The sequence below is a fragment of the Arachis ipaensis genome, chromosome B8 (genome assembly GCF_059453495.1).
Source record: "Arachis ipaensis isolate K30076 ecotype BB chromosome B8, ASM5945349v1, whole genome shotgun sequence".
Taxonomy (NCBI): Eukaryota; Viridiplantae; Streptophyta; class Magnoliopsida; order Fabales; family Fabaceae; genus Arachis; species Arachis ipaensis.
This window is the reverse complement of record NC_142443.1, coordinates 138,218,679-138,238,538: the sequence shown is the minus strand read 5'-3', so window position 1 is coordinate 138,238,538 and position 19,860 is coordinate 138,218,679. Positions and strand designations below refer to the sequence as shown.

The following is a 19,860-nucleotide window of genomic DNA, read 5'->3' as shown; positions in this document are numbered from 1 at the left end:
GTATTTTTTATTTTGAATTTCAGTCTAATATTTTAGATTTACAACAAAAATATAAAATTTGTAAAAAAATAATTAACCTGATTAACAGGTTACCTTTTTAAATTCAGACCATTCAAATAAAATATAATAAATAAAGAGTTCAGATTTAACGAATTCACAAGGTGTGCAACACTCCATACTTAACAAGGAGCGTTTAAGGATGAGCCATTACTAAAACGGCCTACTTAAAATATTATTTTGTTTTATTTTTTCTATTTTATTCTATTATTATAATAATAATAATAATAATAATAATAATAATAATAATAATAATAATAATAATAATAATAATAATAATATATTATTATTATTATTATTATTATTATTATTATTATTATTATTATTATTATTATTATTATTATGCATACAAAAAGTGATTTTTTTTTATTTTCTAATTTTTCAAGTAATAAAATTAAAATAAAAGAACACATAATTCAATTTATGAAATGACATTGAAACTCAATAAATTGACAAGAACATAATCCATTAATCCTAACTTATAATTGAAATGCTAATCATTATACATCAATGCTACAATTCAACATGTTAATTGTTATTCGGATTAGAAGCAAATAAAGCCATCTCATGGACCAGATTAAACTTGAAGTTAAATTTGAACTCAAATATTAAATAAGTTGAATTCAAACATGGATAAAGTTAAATTATTAGCTCGTGAAAAATATATTTTATTATAATTATTTAAATTAATCTACATATTATGTATTTTATATTTTTAATTTATCAATAATTAATAACATATAATTTTATGCATATACATAATGATAACGTTCATAATTGTTAAATATACGGGAGTGTATCATTTTTTATTTTTGTCATATTAAAATTATAATATCTTTGTTCATTTTATTATATGTTGAATAAATGACGATGAATTACAATGTGATAAGTCTTAATTTATTTAGGATAGAAAAGAACAACATATATACCTATATATTAATATTTTTATATAAAATTTTATAGTCATCTTTTTATATATATAATTTTGAGAAAAAATATAAACTATAATCCATAATTAAAAATATGTCATAATTTATTTAAAATTTAATTTTGATACATTGTCAGTGTAAAGTGTTTTTGTACGTGTATTTAATGACGTAACGTGTAACAACCCAAGTTTTCAAAAAATTAAATGATGAGTTATTTATAATTTATTATAATTATTGAGAATTTTATTTTTTTTAAAAAAAATATTTTTACTGATGATAATTAAATAGAATTTCATGATAATTGAAATGTAAATTAATTAGAATTTATTATAATTTTTATTATAATTGAATGTTTCACATAATTTCAGTAATTGAAAAATAAGAAGGAATTGTATAATTTAATCTAAGTTATTTTTATTACGAATAATTTATAATTTAATTTGAGTTCCTTATTTTAAGAAAATAATATGTTAAGAATGATTAAATTGATTTATAAATATTGAGTTTAAGCTAATTAATATTCTTGTGTAATTTTATTACAATTAGTTATTTTATAAATTGAAATTAAAATTTCGGTGATAGAAGAATGATGAAAACCTATATCATTTAATTTGAATAATTATATTAAATTTAAACTATATTTTATAAAATTATAATTAATATGTTTATTTTATAATTTAAACTAAAAAAAATTAATTGAACTTAGTAATATGTTGATAAATAGTGTTCTTAAATATTTTTTTGGACAATTTACAGAAATAAAATGATTGAAGAAAAACTTTACGCAAATATAACATTGGCAATTTCCAGACGCAAATGCAACAAAAGCAACTGTATATAATCCGCTACACCCTGTAGCGGAACTCAATTGCACGTAATCCGCTATAAGGTATTGCGGATTATGTTGAAGGCTGCATTACTCATAAACTGCTACACCATGTAGCGGTTTATGACCAAAAGGCGTTTGTGCATAATCCGCTACACCCTGTAGCGGATTATGAGTATAGTGGTGATTATATGTTAATAGTAACAACCCATGATGCAAAATGCACGAATTGATACAAAATGTAATCGTCGTTTAATTTGCAATAAGTCGTACAAAAATAATAGCCACCAAGCATTAAGAATAACACATAATAAGTTAACTACATAACTCATACAGATATAACTGTCACAAGTCGTTAACCCTAATAGAAAATAAATAAGTCATAATTCATACAAGGATAATGGTCGGAAATAAGACAATCGGCGCTACTACTGGTCACCATCAACATCATGGTCGCCTCCGAATGGACCAAGTAGGTGTGAGCCTGTGCCACATCGAGTCGAACGCCTAACCTTAGCCGCTCGCCGATCTCCCAGTGGAGCCTCCTGTGGCCCAACTCCAAATGCAGATGGTGGCGTCCCCCCATGCCGAACCAAGTGTCGTACGGGCTGCCTGCTGGCTCATTCAGGTCGACCAGGAGCTGGGTCTCAGGAACCTGGGACGGCACATCCGCTGGCTATGGCCTATACTCCGGAGGGTCGGAAGGGCCGCCTGGAATCGGGCTCTGGTACTGATGAACGTCGTCACCCCGTATGATCTCAGCAAAATTCGCATAGAACTAGGGTCCAGCCAACTGATCGTCCAAATCCATGGTAAAAGAAGTGGTAGCAAGATTGGCTAACAGCTGTGTGCTACACTCATGTAGTACCTGAGAGCTAGATACGTGAGTAAAAGGTTTACCACCCATACTAGCCTCCGTAGTGCCACCAACATGAGTGTCTGTAGGTGCCGACAGGACGATCCAGCCTCGTCATCATGGTGGACGGGAGGTGCTCGTCCACCACGAGCAGCCCGTCGTCTAGCAGTAGATCGACGAAGACGATGATCTGCCTGGCCTCCGTCATCACCACCAACCTGCTCCTCCTGCATCATGTCGTCGAGCCAGTGCCACTCGCGATCAGTGGCACGTGTACCGATGCATCGTCTCCGCTCTACGCGTCTGTTATTCGGCATATCAGATGCTGGAACTCTAGTCGTCGCCTACGACGACCCTCTGAGTATAGCATCATCTGGAACCTAGGTCGGCCTGGGGTTGGCGAAAGCAATCCCTAGTGACAGAATTCTATGTGCAACACGGTGCCACTAGTCCAGGTACTCAGCGATGGACCAGGATCAGAAACTCTCTGAATACTCAACACAGAGCGAACTCGCTCGTCCTAATGCTGATGCCATGTCCTATAGTAAGTGGGAAACCATCTATCTCCACCCCTGCCGTCCTTACTATGAAGATACTCTATGTTGAGCGCTGGCTCAGGCAGATGCTGTACGCCCCCTAGCTGTGGGAAGACCCTGTCTACCTGATGCCACTCAATCACTGCAAAGTATATCAGGCTAGTGATGACCCGCCATAACTGGCTGTGCTCCTCAGTCAGTATCGCCGGATGGATGACTGCCAGTACGTCCAGAGAACCATAAGGCTCCCACACAATCTGATAGATAGGAGGCAAATCAGCATTGTACCAATGTATACATATAAGTGTGGAAAAACAATTAAAATAATGACGAACAAAAACAAAATACTTACATCTCGATGAGTCAGTCAATCCAATGCCAGACGATACTGAATAATCCGCTGTTCCTTCCCATCAGAAGTGGGGAAATATGTGGCTCATCTGAGTTGCAGAAATAGCACGTAAGTATGTAATTTCATATATAGAACGTAATGAACTTGAAAGAATAAGTGAATTAAATTATACCTGGATGCCAGTGAAAAAGAGAAAGCATCAAAACCTGCGGCCTCAGCATGGGGAACCGCCAAAAGATCCATGACTGTAGCAACTGTAGGGGTCCAGCCAAGTTGGTGACGTTTCTGTTCGCCACCCTGCACATGCATCGGTACAGCCACGCCAATGCAGCGGTGCCCCAGCTATAGCTGCCCATGTCGTCAAGTCTCACCACAAAAGGCAACCAGCGAAGGTGGACTCGATTAGCACTCTTGTCTATGAACAGCTGTGTCGACAGAAGCATCATAATATTCGCACGTGCATATATGCGCACGGTCTCCTTCAAAGCATCCGCTGGTAACACACTGAACTGCTCATGAAACCATGTGAACTGGACTGTGTATAACTTTCTCTTATTTGGTGGCGGAAGCTCACCAAATAAGTCCTTGAACCACTCCTATGCCAGTCTGGCCCCCTTGATGTGCAGGTGGAAGTCTGTCATGCACCCGGAAACAGCCTGGCCATCCACGGGCAGCCCGAGCTGGTATGCCACATCCTGGAGCGTGATAGTACACTCTCCGAATGGCATATGAAAAGTGTGGGTCTCAAGCCGCCACCTCTCGATAAATGCGCTTACCAGAGGCTCATCCAACCAGAACCAATGCGTGTCCAGCCTAGCCAGGTGGTACAACCCAGCCCTCTCCAAGTAAGGTATGATCCTATCATGTAACAGCATATTCTTTTGCCTACGGACGCTATACACACATCGAGTTGACTGCATTTTCAAAATAAAGAACACTGGCGTAATTTCTAACAATGACATCACCAACCTATAGCTTATGTTTCTATTCTTAAGCTACTTGGGTTTTAAAATTACTAATTTACCTCTCTACCTTGACTATTAAATGTTAAATGTTAAAGTTTAAATTTCAAATTCTCATTTTCAAACCAAAAGCTAAACCAAGTCTCTATCTAAATAATTAATGAATTACTTCCTTAATATTGAATAAAATATACATTTATTAAAATATTGAAGGAAAATAGAGACGCTTACCTCTTCATCGATGGTTCCGGCTACGTGAGCAACGCTGTCGAGTCGGTACAACTGCCATTCATCCTCCATTCTTCCAAACAACTCAAGAATTTGAATTTTCTCTCCCTTATCTCTACTTTCTCTCTCTAACTTTCTTTCCAAAATCCTTCAAATGATTTCCACTACAGCCTCACGCTGTATATATAATCACCACTATACTCATAATCCGCTACAGAGTGTAGCGAATTATGCACAAACGTCTTTTGGTCATAAACCGCTACAGGGTATAGCGGTTTATGAGTAATGCAGCCCTCAACGTAATCCGCGATACCCTGTAGCGGATTACGTGCAATTGAGTTCCGCTACAGGGTGTAGCGGATTATATACAGTTGCGTTTGTTGCATTTGTGTCTAGAAATTGCCAATGTCATATTTATGTAAAATTTTTTTCAATAATTTTATTTCTATAAATTGTCCTTTTTTTAATAAAATATATTTAATTTTAAAATTATTCTATCCTTCAATTTTATCAAAATATTTATTCATATCTATCATTATCTTTTTATAAAATCTTTAATTTCTAACCTGAATTCAAAAATCCCCAAATTAATTCAGAAACTCTATTTTTTCCAATTCACTAACCCTAACCCCTTATCCCCTTTCCTTTCCTAAATGTAACAATCACACAGAGAGTAGAGAAAGAGATCTGCGAGAAGAAGAGGAAGAAGACGCGCTACTAGTTGCGCCACACCCAGCCGCGTTCAGCCCGCCGTCGCGTCTCCACCGCACCGTGTCGCCCTTGTGCCTTGCCTTCGTCGCCGCTAATCCACCGCCGCTGCTGCCAGGGCCCGTCGCCATCACCGTCGCAGGCAGGAAAGAAGGAAACAGAAATGGGGAAAGAGAGTGAAGAAAGAGCTGCGAATGGAGGAAGAAGAAAAGAGAGGGAGGAGCCGTGCCCTGTTGTCGCTGCCGCAACGCCACTGCGCCGTTGCCCCGTTCCATGGGGTCACCGTTGTCGTCATCCTCGTGGGCTACCTCTGCATGCGTCGTCCTCGCCATCCCATCCATAGAGCCAAGCCCGCGTTGCCGTCGTTCATCCATATCCTGTCGCTGCTGCTACAAGAGTCTGTCGCCGTCGCAAATGAAGAGGACGCTGCCAGCTCTGTCGCGCTTGGTCGTTGTCGAGCTCGCCATCACAGTTCAATCACCATAGAGCTTGAAGAGAAGCGCCACTAATATTACCCGACAGCACCTTCTCCTGCGTTCCCAATTCCATTCTTGAAACTGTAACACTCTAACTCGTGCTCTGCTTCCCGATTTTATTTCTCTACTATATTTTTGTTCCGAATACAATAATATATGTTTCTATTTAGTACTGCCGTCTGTATCCGGAACCATTGATGCACCGCTACAAAGGTAATTGGAATGGGCACGGTTGTCGCTGTTGTTGCTGCCCGGAGGGAGTTGAGGCTACTGTTGCTGTGAACTCAGAATAAGTGGATTTGTCGTGTTTGATTCCCGAGTTCGGTTAATCAAGGTAGGGAATTTATTTTAAAATCAATTGTTTTAATCTATGAATGCCAATAAAGTTTAATGAGTAATTGCAAATAATTTAAAAATATTTTAGGTGACTAATTGATAGGAATAAGCTTGGTTTGAGGTTGTAAAATTGTGGTTTGTTTGGTATTGAGATCAAGTTTTGGTGATATAATTAGTTTATTGAGTTTGGTCATGGCTGAGAATATGATTGGTTTTGTTGTTATAAGTGATTAATTGATAGGATTAATTTTGGTTTAAGGCTATGATTGATATTGGTTTTTTGATTTTGATGGAGTTGTTGAAATCCTGATTTTGTGTGATTGTGATGAATTGGTTGAGTTGTGGCTGTGAAAGGTGATTAAATTAGTGTTGTTAAATTGAAATATGATGAGTTAATTATTGAAGAAATTGTCGTATTGATAATTGTTGAATGGAGTTGGACTTGAGTTTGGTTTCGGATGTTATGAATCTGAGGGAACCCGCATGGGTGGTGAAATCCAATTTTAAGGGTAGATGCTGTCCAATTTTTTGTAAAAATACACGAAAAGTAATTTCAATTTAAAAATCCGATTTATAAGCTTATTTTGAGAAATTATTGACTTGATTTATTAATAATGATTGGTTTGACTCAATAATACAAGATTTGAAAGGTCTGAATTTTATTAAAATAGAAAGTGGTTTAGTTTCAAAGAAAACATTTTAATTACTAAAAATTATTTGATTTCAATTTATTACAGAAAGTCTTGTTTTCAGCTTGATTTATTAGGAAAGTATAAAGTTTTACATTCAGTTTTTTTGACAATAGATTTCGTTTCAAGTTATGATTTGAGTTTGGTTTGTTAAGAGAAAGAAGGAAAGAGGAAAAAGAACACGGCACATGTGATTATGAAATGAATAAAAGGTCACGAGAGGGGTGCTGATGTGAAAATGTTAAGCCGTAGGCTTTATGTGTGAATGATTGTGTATGGAATGGCTTCAGGAGAAAGGGGCACATACTTCAGCTAAAGAATCTGTGTCTGCAAGTACTTGCAGAGGTCATGTTTGGCATACTTTCTCTCAGCATCTGCAAGAAGTAGAAACTTGTAGAGGTTATGCCGCTGGAATGTCTTATCTAACTGGCGAGGTTTATACCGTCCATTTTTTTCTGACGATAATTTAGTTACTATTGGATTCTTTTATTTTTCTAACAATAAATCTAATGGTACTCAATATTTTTCTTGTAGTGACGCCTTTGCCTTTAATTTTCTTTCTTAACCTGCCTATGTTTTCTTTCTTAACAAGGCATTATTCATGCTAAGTATTGATGGATTGTCAATCACAGTTTCATAGAAAAATTGCAGGAGTAGACTTTTAATTTAATTTCTCTAATCCTTTTTAAATTAGATCTAACAGTTTTTTTTCCCTTATACTCGAAATGTCTAAACTTGTAAATTGAAGAATAAAAAACTCTTTCAAGGTATAAGCCTTTTGCATTGCTACACTCCCTTGCCTTGTGAAATTCAAGATATGGTTTATTGAAGATGAAACTAGAGTTAAAATTTACATAAATTGCTACAGTATTTGTTACGGACTGGCAGTCCAGCCCAAGAAGACGTCGGGTCGGGGCACTACCCCACCCAGACCCAAAACCTCCAAAGGACCTCCACGTGTCAGTCTCATGCACCCGACCCGGTGTCCGACCAACTTACCTCCCCAGGTATGCCACCATTCGGGTCGCAGCCCCCAGGGTCAGTACCCGGCGTACCGACCCCAAGTACAGACGACCCGCTCACGTAGAAGGTGACAGCTCTGTCCCCCAACCAATGGGCTAGGCCCTCAACCAGGCCCACCCAGCACAATATATAAAGAGGAATGCTAGGGGGCCAACAACTTTTGTGGTTTCTAGCCATCAAATAGCCATCAATGATGGTTTTAATGGTGTGAGATTGGTGTGAGATTTCATCCAATGGCTCACTTTTCTTTGCTGGTTACATGCTGGCCAGAATTTAACAAAGTTGCTGGCCTCCTAGACTTTTTCATATATAAAGGGAGAGGATAGCTCTCCCCCCAAGGTATGTCACATCCTTACCTAATTCTGCCACCACTAGTACGGACTCTGACTTGATCGTTGGAGTGTCCTTGCAAGTGGCCGCCCCCCGCTCCGTCCGCCCTCCGACGTTGCCAGCACACGCTCCCCCTCGCTCCAAGCCCGCTCGGGACCTTCCTCTCTCTCCTACTCACCACCTACCGATAACCCGAGCACCCAATCAACTTGTTAGGAGTTACCCAAAAAACCCGGGGAGCCGACCAGGAAGTTCCTGGATAGATTTAACGACGAATGTCTAGAAATCGACGGCCTCACGGACTTAGTCGCCAGCCTATGCCTAACAAACGGCCTGCTGAATGAAGACTTTAGGAAACACCTAACAACCAAGCCTGTATGGACCATGCAGGAAATCCAAAGCATAGCCAAAGAGTACATTAATGACGAAGAGGTTAGCCAGGTTGTGGCAGCCAATAAACGGCAGCCCCCCAACCCACCAGCCCAGCAGGCACATCAGGCCGAAAGGTACAAAGAAGCTCCTAGAGACGGCACCCTAAACAAATTGCCCAAGAAACCACGGGTAGGGAGGTTCACGAACTACACGCCACTTACGGCACCCATAGTGGAAGTCTATCAGCAAATTGCAGACAAAGGAATCCTATCCAAACCTAGGCCCCTGAAGGAGAGAACGGGAAGCAACAAAAGCCTTTACTGCGATTACCACAAGGAATTCGGTCACAAAACACAAGACTGCTTTGATCTCAAAGATGCCCTGGAACAGGCCATCAGAGAGGGGAAACTGAGCGAATTCTCCCGACTCATCAGGGAGCCGTGGAGGCGAGAAAAAGAGCGCTCCGAGGAAGATCGAAACCGAACTGTCAATCCAAGACAAGAACCCCCAAGAGATGCCAGTAACCCCCCAACTTTTGTGGTTAACATTGTAGTCAGACGAGATAGTCCCCCCAAATCTAAGTCGGCAACAAGAAAGGACACCCGGGTGCTCTCCATCTCGATGGACAGCCCCACCACCAGTAAAAGGCTCCCCACGATATCATTTGGCCCGGAGGACAGATGGTTCAAAGACCTCCCATGGTAGTCACAGCGATGGTCGGGACAGGACTAGTTAGGCGCATCCTCATCGACACGGGTGCCGACTCGAATATCCTATTTAGAAACATGTTCGACGCCATGGGACTCAAGGAATCCGACCTCAAAAATCACCAACACGGAGTCATGGGACTTGGTGATAACTACATCAAACCCGACAGAACGATCTCTCTCCTAATCAGCCTGGGAACTGGCGACGCCAGGAAATCAGTTATGGCAGATTTCTTAGTCCTTAGAGACTCCACTGCCTATAACATCATCCTAGAGAGGAAAACTATCAATGAATTCTCAGCTGTAATATGCACCAAGTTCCTAACAATGAAGTTCATAACGGACAAGGGAACGGTTGGTTCCATAAGGGGAGACCTAGAAACGGCAGTTGCCTGCGACAGCGCCAGTCTCTCCTTAAGGAAAGAGTCTAAAAAGGCAGCTGGCATGTTCCTAGCAGATCTGGACGTCAGGATGGAGGACAAACTAAGACCTGAACCAGAAGGGGACATGGAAAAGTTCCAGATAGGGAAGTCGGTAGAACAATTTACCTTCATTAATAGAAACCTACCCCATGAACTCAAGGGCCCCCTCATAGAAGTCGTGAAGGCAAACAGCGACCTCTTCGCGTGGATCCCATCAGACATGCCAGGGTTAGATCCCGAGGTCATGTCTCACCGGCTAGCCATAAAGCCCAAAGCCAAACCAGTAGCCCAGCGGTGAAGAAAGATGTCATAAGAAAAAGCCGAGGAGGTCGCTAAGCAGATAGCAGGACTACTAGAAGCAGGGTTCATCAAGGAACTCGAGTACTCAACATGGCTATCCAATGTTGTCCTAGTCAAGAAAGCCAGCGAAAAATGGAGGATGTGCGTAGATTACTCCGACCTGAACAAAGCATGTCCAAAAGACTCTTTTCCCCTCCCCAACATTGACACCCTAGTGGACTCGACAACGGGATATCATTTCCTCAGTTTCATGGATGCCTATTCCGGATACAATCAAATCCCGATGCACCGACCTGACGAAGACAAGACAGCCTTCATAACACCAGGAGGCACCTATTGCTACAAGGTAATGCCCTTCGGACTGAAGAACGCAGGGGCCACCTACCAAAGGCTGATGAGCAGAGTCTTCCACAACCTTATCGGCAAAACCGTAGAGGTATATGTAGACGATATCCTGGTAAAAATAGCAGAGTCGAGCAATTTGATAAATGACCTCCAGGCCGTCTTTGGGGGCATTAAGGAAATTCAAAATGCGACTCAACCCACTCAAATGCGCATTCGCCATGGAAGCAGGAAAGTTCCTAGGGTTCATGATAACTTAGATAGGGGTAGAAGCCAACCCAGACAAATGCGAAGCCGTTCTCAAAATGACAAGCCCTGGGTGCATCAAAGATGTACAACGGCTCACCGGGAAGCTCACAGCCCTATCTCAGTTCCTCGGAGCCTCAGCTGAAAGGGTCATCCCATTCTTCAACTTAATGAAGAAATGAATCACCTTTGAATGGACCCAGGAGTGCAAAGAGGCATTCAACCATTTTAAGAGGATACTCTCGGAACCACTTGTACTCAGCAAGCCTAGAGAGGGCGAGCCCCTATACTTGTACTTGGCCGTGACCATACAAGCAATGGCGGCAGTCCTAGTCAGGAAGGAGGACAAGACCCAGCGCCCAATATACTTCATCAGCAAAGTACTTCAAGGGGCAGAGACAAGGTACACCAAGCTGGAAAAGCTAGCCTACACCCTACTAGTTTCATCAAGAAGGCTAAAACAATACTTCCAAGGGCACACAATCATCTTGAGAACCGACCAAGCCATCCGACAAGTCCTCCAAAAACCTGACCTGGCGGGAAGAATGATGGCATGGGCGGTGGAGCTATCCCAATATGATTTACAATACGAACCAAGGCAAGCAATCAAAGCCCAAGCAATGGCAGACTTCCTCGTTGAGGTCACAGGAGAAGCTCCCGACATACCGATCACACGGTGGAGGCTCCACGTTGACGAAGCATCCAACCAAATGTTCGGAGGGGCCGGAATTATCCTCGAGAACTCGACAGGAGTAGCCTTCGAACAATCTATCAAGTTCGAATTTCCAGTCTCAAACAACCAGGCCGAGTATGAAGCTTTGATAGGGGGACAAATGCTGGCCAAAGAAGTCGGAGCATCAAGGGTAGAAGTTAGCAGCGACTCCCAAATCGTCACCTCCCAAGTAAATGGCAGCTACCAAGCTAAGGACGCACTGCTACAAAAATACTTGGAAAAGTAAGAGAGCTATGCAAAAGCTTAGAAGAAGTCACAATCCAGCACATTCTCAGAGAAAGGAATGCCCGAGCCGACCTTCTCTCCAAGCTCGCAAGCACTAAACCTGGCACGGGGAACAGATCCTTGATCCAAGGACTAGCAACGAAACCTGCAATCGTCATGTGCATAGCTCAAGCACCAAACCCGCCCTCATGGATAGATCCCATCTCCCGATATCTGGAGCATGCAGAAACACCCCCCGATGAAAAGGAAGCGGAATCTATTAAAAGGGAAGCTCCTAAATACACAATCATACAAGGGCAGCTATACAAGCGAGGGCTCTACCAGCCCCTACTTAAGTGCCTGCGTCCCGACCAGACGAACTACGTCCTAAGGGAGGTACACGAAGGATGTTGGGGTCACCACATCGGGAGAAGATCTCTAGCAAGAAAGATCATCCGAGCAGGATACTACTGGCCCACAATGATGTCAGACGCCCAGGAGTTTGTGAGAAAATGTAAAAAGTGCCAAGAGAACGCCAACTTCCACAAAGCACCTCCCAAGGAGCTCAGTCTAATGATGGCTCCCCGACCTTTCGCCCAATGGGGGTCAACCTCTTGGGGCCATTCCCACCAGGACCTGGGCAAGTGAAGTACTTGATAGTAGCCATAGATTATTACACCAAGTGGGTAGAAGCAGAACCACTGGCCAGCATATCCGCAATAAATTGCCAAAAGTTCATATGGAAGCAGGTGATCACAAGGTTCGGAATCCCGGAAGCCGTAATATCGAACAACGGGACACAATTCACCGATAAAAAGTTCAAAGGGTTCCTAGAGGGACTAAGGATCAAACAGAAGTTCTCCTCAGTCGAACACCCCCAAACCAACGGCTAGGTTGAAGCAGCCAACAAAGTCATCCTAAAGGAGCTAAAAAAGCGACTCGAAGGGAAGAAAGGCTCATAGGCAGACGAACTAGCCTCAGTCCTGTGGTTATACAGGACCACCCCCCAATCATCCACCGGCGAAACCCCCTTCTGACTCACATACGGGGTCGACGGAGTCATCCCAGTTAAAGTCGGGGAACCAAGCCCGAGGCTACTCCTCGGAAGGGGAAGCGACGCAATCGAAAAAGACCTAGCTGATGAGACGAGGCAAATGGCACACCTAGCGGAAGCAGCAATAAAGCAGAGAGTAGCCCTCAGATACAATGGCAAGGTATTAAAAGGAGTTTGGGAGAAGGTGACCTGGTCTTACGACGTAACGACATAGGACCGCCAACACCAGGAGAGGGCAAGCTAGCCGCAAACTGGGAAGGACCTTACAGAGTAAAAGAAGTCCTTGGCAAAGGGGGCTACAAGCTAGAAAAGCTGGATGGGAACGAGGTACCGAGAACATGGAACATGGCAAACCTCAAGAGGTTCTACTCGTGAGAAGAGATCCCACTCATAAGAAGGGGCGACCACACGACCTCAACCCCCCTCCTATGTTCCACCTTCACATTCTTGGTGCACGGAATTTTGATCTCCAGGCTCGAATAATCCTTGGTAATGGCTCCAAAAACTTGGTGCTTTGATCTCAATTCATAGTTTGTCACAACTTCGAACCAGCAAGTGCACTGGGTCGTCCAAGTAATAAACCTTACGTGAGTAAGGGTCGATCCCACGGAGATTGTTGGTATGAAGCAAGCTATGGTCATCTTGTAAATCTCAGTCAGGCAGATATTAGATGGATATGGAGTTTTCGAATATTAATTAATAAATAAATAAAAAGTAAAGATAGAGATACCTATGTAATTCATTGGTGAGAATTTTAGATAAGCGTATAGAGATGCATTCGTTCCTCTGAACCTCTGCTTTCCTGCTGTCTTCATCCAATCAGTCCTACTTCTTTCCATGGCTGGCTTTATGTAAGGCTTCACCGTTGTCATTGGCTACTTTTCATCCTCTCTGGAAAATGGTCCGATGCGCTGTCACTGCATGGCTAATTGTCTGGAGGCATCACCGTTGTCAATGGCTGCATCCCATCCTCTCTGTGAAAATGGTCCGATGCGCTGTCACTGCATGGCTAATCATCTGGAGGTTCTCGATCATACTGGAATAGGATTTACTATCCTTTTGCGTCTGTCACTACGCCCAGCACTCGCGAGTTTGAAGCTCGTCACAGTCATTCAATCCTTGAGTCCTACTCGGAATACCACAGACAAGGTTTAGACTTTCCGGACTCTCATGAATGCTGCCATCAATCTAGCTTATACCACGAAGATTCTGATTAAGAGATCTAAGAGATACTCATCCATTCTAAGGTGGAACGGAAGTGGTTGTCAGGCACGCGTTCGTGGGGGAATGATGATGATTGTCACGTTCATCACATTCAAGTTGAAGTGCGAATGAATATCTTAGAAGCGGAATAAGTTGAATTGAATAGAAAAATAGTAGTACTTTGCATTAATCTTTGAGGAACAGCAGAGCTCCACACCTTAATCTATGGAGTGTAGAAACTCTACCGTTGAAAATACATAAGTGAAGAAGGTCCAGGCATGGCCGAATGGCCAGCCCCCATGATCTAAGAACTAAACGTCACGAGATGTCTAATACAATAGTAAAAGGTCCTATTTATACTAGACTAGTTACTAGGCTTTACAGAAATAAGTAATTGATGCATAAATCCACTTCCGGGGCCCACTTGGTGTGTGCTTGGGCTGAGCTTTATCTTTCCACGTGCAAAGGTCCTTCTTGGAGTTGAACGCCAGTTTGTAACGTATTTCTGGCGTTCAACTCTGGCTTGTGACGTGTTTCTGGCGTTTAACTCCAGACTGCAGCGTAGAACTGGCGTTCAACGCCCTTTTACGTCATCTAAACTTGGCCAAAGTATGGACTATTATATATTTCTGGAAAGCCCTGGATGTCTACTTTCCAACGCAATTGGAAGCGCACCATTTTGTGTTCTGTAGCTCCAGAAAATCTACTTTGAGTGCAAGGAGGTCAGAATCCAACAGCATCAGCAGTCCTTCTTCAACCTCTGAATCTGATTTCTGCTCAAGTCCCTCAATTTCAGCCAGAAAATACCTGAAATCATAGAAAAACACACAAACTCATAGTAAAGTCCAGAAATGTGAATTTAACATAAAAACTAATGAAAACATCCCTAAAAGTAACTAGATTCTACTAAAAATATACTAAAAATAATGCCAAAAAGCGTATAAATTATCCGCTCATCACAACACCAAACTTAAATTGTTGCTTGTCCCCAAGCAACTGAAAATCAAATAGGATAAAAAGAAGAGAATATACTATAAATTCTAAACTATCAATAAAACATAGCTCCAATCAGATGAGCGGGACTTGTAGCTTTTTGCCTCTTGAATAGTTTTGGCATCTCACTTTATCCGTTGAGGTTTAGAATGATTGGCTTCTATAGGAACTCAGAGTTCAGATAGTGTTATTGATTCTCCTAGTTCAGTATGATGATTCTTGAACACAGCTTCTTTATGAGTCTTGGCCGTGGTCCTAAGCACTTTGTTTTCCAGTATTACCACCGGATACATAAATGCCACAGACACATAATCGGGTGAACCTTTTCAGATTGTGACTCAGCTTTGCTAAAGTCCCCAATTAGAGGTGTCCAGGGTTCTTAAGCACACTCTTTTTTTGCTTTGGACCTTGACTTTAACCGCTCAGTCTCAAGTTTTCACTTGACACCTTCACGCCATAAGCACATGGTTAGGGACAGCTTGGTTTAGCCGCTTAGGCCAGGATTTTATTCCTTTAGGCCCTCCTATCCACTGATGCTCAAAGCCTTGGGATCCTTTTTATTACCCTTGCCTTTTGGTTTTAAGGGTTATTGGCTTTTTGCTCTTGCCTTTTGGTTTTAAGAGCTTTGGCTTTTTCTGCTTGCTTTTTCTTTTTCTTTCTATTTTTTTTTTTGCTATTTTTTTCTGCAAGCTTTGTTCTTTGCTGCTTTTTCTTGCTTCAAGAATCATTTTTTTATGATTTTTCAGATTATCAAATAACATGTCTCCTTGTCATCATTCTTTCAAGAGCCAACATATTTAACATTCTTAAACAACAACTTCAAAAGACATATGCACTGTTCAAGCATTCATTTAGAAAACAAAAAGTATTGTCACCACATCAATATAATTAAACTAAGTTCAAGGATAAATTTGAAACTCATGTACTTCTTGTTCTTTTGAATTAAAATATTTTTCATTTAAGAGAGGTGATGGATTCATAGGACATTCATAACTTTTAAGACATAGTTACTAAATACTAATGATTATGTAATGAAGACACAAACATAGATAAGCACTTAACAATAAGAAAACGAAAAACAGAGAAAGTAAGAACAAGGAATGAGTCCACCTTAGTGATGGTGGCGTTTCCTTCTTGAGGAACCAATGATGTCCTTAAGCTCTTCTATGTCTCTTCCTTGTCTTTGTTGCTCCTCCCTCATTGCTTTTTGATCTTCTCTAATTTCATGAAGGATGATGGAGTGCTCTTGATGTTCCACCCTTAGTTGTCCCATATTGGAACTTAATTCTCCTAGGGAGGTGTTGATTTGCTCCCAAAAATTCTGTGGAGGAAAGTGCATCCCTTGAGGTATCTCAGGGATCTCTTGATGGTGAGCTTCCTCATGCGTCCCTTGGGCTTCATGAGTGGGCTCTCTTGTTTGCTCCATCCTTCTTTTGGTGATGGGCTTCTCTTCCTCAATGGAAATGTCTCCTTCTATGAAAGCTCCAGCTGAGTAACATAGATGGCAAATAAGATGAGGAAAAGCTAGCCTTGCCCAAGGAGAGGGCTTTTCGGCTATTTTGTAAAGTTCAAGGGAGATGACTTCATGAACTTCTACTTCTTCTCCAATCATGATGCTATGGATCATGATGGCCTGATCCACAGTAACTTCAGATCGGTTGCTAGTGGGGATGATGGAGCATTGGATGAATTCCAACCATCCTCTAGCTACAGGCTTGAGGTCTAGTCTTCTTAATTGAACCGGCTTGCCTTTGGAGTCAATCTTCCATTGAGCTCCTTCCACACATATGTCCATAAGGACTTGGTCCAACCTTTGATTAAAGTTGACCCTTCTAGTGTAGGGCGTTCATCTCCTTGCATCATAGCCAAGTTAAACGCTAACCTCACATTCTCCGGACTAAAATCTAAGTATTTCCCCTGAACCATTGTAATGTAATTCTTTGGATTCGGGTTCTTACTTTGATCATGGTTCTTAGTGATCCATGCATTGGCATAGAACTCTTGAACCATTAGGATGCCGACTTGTTGGATGGGGTTTGTTAGAACTTCCCAACCTCTTCTTTGGATTTCATGTCGGATCTCCGGATACTCATTTCTCTTGAGTTTGAAAGGGACCTCGGGGATCACCTTCTTCTTGGCGACAACATCATAGAAGTGGTCTTGATGGGCTTTAGAGATGAATCTTTCCATCTTCCATGACTCGGAGGTGGAAGCTTTTATCTTCCCTTTCCCTTTTCTAGAGGATTCTCCGGTCTTAGGTGCCATCAATGGTAATGGAAAAACAAAAAGCTTATGCTTTTACCACACCAAACTTAGAATATTGCTCGCCCTCGAGCAAGAAAAGAAAGAATAGATGAAGAAGAAGAAGAAATGGAAGAGAGGGAGAAGGGGTTGTATTCGGCCAAGAGGGGTATAGAGGGGTGTGTTGTGTGAATTTGAAGAAGAATGGAGGGGTTTATATAGTGGGGGGAGAGGGTGTTAGGTTCAGCCATTTAGGGTGGGGTTGGGTGGGAAATTGATTTTGAATTTTGAAGGTAGGTGGAGTTTATGAGGTAGGTTTATGGGGAAGAGTGGATGGATGTGAGTGGTGAAGGGGTAATAGGGAAGAGGGATTGAGGTGATAGGTGAAGGATTTTGGGGAAGAGTGTTTATTGGGAAGAGAGGATGATTGAGAAAAGAGAAGAGAGTGAGTGGAAGTAGGTGGGGATCCTGTGGGGTCCACAGATCCTGAGGTGTTCAAGGATTTACAATCTTGCACCAAATTAGGCATGCAAAATGCCCTTGCACACAACTCTGGGCATTCAGCGCCAGATTGGTGCTTGTTCTGGGCGTTGAACGCCTATTTGTTGCCCATTTCTGGCGTTGAACGCCAGAACCATGCTTGTTCTGGGCGTTCAGCGCTAGCTCTTCTCCAGGGTGCAATTCTGGCGTTCAAACGCCCAGATGCTGCCCATTTTGGGCGTTCAGCACCAGAACCATGCTCTGTTTTGGCGTTGAACGCCAGCCAGATGCTTCTTACTGGCGTTTAAACGCCAGTAAGGTCTTCCTCCAGGGTGTAATTTTTCTTCTGCTGTTTTTGATTCTGTTTTTATGTTTTCTATTTATTTTGTGACTCCACATGATCATGAACCTAATAAAATATGAAAAACAATAAAAATAAGATTAGATAAATAAAAATTGGGTTGCCTCCCAACAAGCACTTTTTTAATGTCAATAGCTTGACAGTGGGCTCTCATGGAGCCTCACAGATGTTCAGATCTTTGTTGAGACTTCCAAACACCAAACTTAGAGTTTGACTGTGGGGGCTCTGGTTGACTTTGTAGTGAGAGAAGCTTTTTATGCTTCCTCTCCATGGTTGCAGAGAGAGATCCTTGAGTTTTAAACACAAGGTTGTCCTCATTTAGTTGAAGGATCAATTCTCCTCTGTCCACATCAATCACAGCTCTTGCTGTGGCTAGGAAGGGTCTTCCAAGGATGATGGATTCATCTTCATCCTTCCCAGTATCTAGGATTATGAAATCAGCAGGGATGTACAAGCCTTCAACCTTTACTAACATGTGCTCTACTTGTCCATAAGCCTCTTTTCTTGAATTGTCTGCCATCTCTAATGAGATTCTAGCAGCTTGTACCTCAAAGATTCCCAGCTTCTCCATTACAGAGAGTGGCATGAGGTTTATTCCTGACCCAAGGTCACATAGAGCCTTCTCAAAGGTTATGGTGCCTATGGTACAGGGTATTAAGAACTTTCCAGGATCCTTTTTCTTCTGAGGCAATGTCAGTTGATCCAGATCACTCAGTTCATTGATGAGCAAGGGAGGTTCATCTTCCCAAGTCTTTTTACCAAATAAGTTAGCATTCAGCTTCATGATTGCACCAAGGAACTTGGCAACTTGCTCTTCAGTGACATCCTCATTCTCTTCAGAAGAAGAATACTCATCAGAGCTCATGAAGGGTGTAAGGAGGTTCAATGGAATCTCTATGGTCTCTAGATGAGCCTCAGAGTCCTTTGGTTCCTCAGAGGGAAACTCCTTATTGATCACAGGACGTCCCAGGAGGTCTTCCTCCTTGGGATTCACGTCCTTCCCTTCCTCTTTGGATTCGGCCATGATGGTCATATCAATGGCCTTGCACTCTCTCTTTGGATTCTCTTCTGTATTGCTTGGGAGAGTACTAGGAGGGATTTCAGTGATCTTCTTACTCAGCTGGCCCACTTGTGCCTCCAAATTTCTAATGGAGGACCTTGTTTCATTCATGAAATTCAGAGTGGCCTTAGATAGATCAGAGACTAAATTTGCTAAATTAGAGGTAGTTTGTTCAGTGTTCTCTGTCTGTTGCTGAGCAGATGATGGAAAAGGTTTATTATTGTTAAACCTATTTCTTCCACCATTATTAAAGCCTTGTTGAGGCTTTTGTTGATCCTTCCATGAGAAATTTGGATGATTTCTCCATGATGAGTTATAGGTGTTTCCATAGGGTTCACCTAAATAATTTACCTCTGCTATTGCAGGGTTCTCAAGATCATAGGCTTCTTCTTCAGAAGGCGCCTCTTGAGTACTGTTGGATGCAGCTTGCATTCCATTCAGACTCTGAAAAATCATATTGACTTAATGAGTCAATATTTTGTTCTGAGCCAATATGGCATTCAGAGTATCAATTTCAAGAACTCCCTTCTTCTGAGGCGTCCCATTATTAACAGGATTCCTCTCAGAAGTGTACATGAACTGGTTGTTAGCAACCATGTCAATGAGTTCCTGAGCTTCTGCAGGCGTTTTCTTTAGGTGTATGGATCCACCTGCAGAAGTATCCAATGACATTTTAGCTAATTCAGACAGACCATTATAGAAGATATCCAGGATGGTCCATTCTGAAAGCATGTCAGTAGGACACTTTTTGGTCAGTTGCTTGTATCTCTCCCAAGCTTCATAGAGGGATTCACCTTCTTTTTGTCTGAAGGTTTGAACGTCCACTCTAAGCTT

At 41.8% G+C, this 19,860-nt stretch overlaps 1 protein-coding gene, 1 non-coding gene and 1 pseudogene across 2 annotated transcripts; 2 read left to right on the top strand and 1 right to left on the bottom strand.

The window, feature by feature from the left end:
* Positions 1 to 2,325: 2,325 nt before the first annotated feature.
* Positions 2,326 to 2,985, bottom strand: LOC148550026 (uncharacterized; annotated as a pseudogene).
* Positions 2,986 to 11,014: 8,029 nt separating this feature from the next.
* LOC148550025 (uncharacterized) lies at positions 11,015 to 11,656 on the top strand. Its single transcript, XM_088495907.1, has one exon. The coding sequence runs from the start codon at positions 11,015 to 11,017 to the stop codon at positions 11,654 to 11,656; it is 642 nt and encodes a 213-aa protein (XP_088352033.1).
* An 8,096-nt stretch (positions 11,657 to 19,752) lies between these two features.
* LOC148550024 (small nucleolar RNA R71) lies at positions 19,753 to 19,860 on the top strand. The gene has a single exon (XR_015898188.1). It is a non-coding gene; the product is annotated as a small nucleolar RNA R71 (small nucleolar RNA).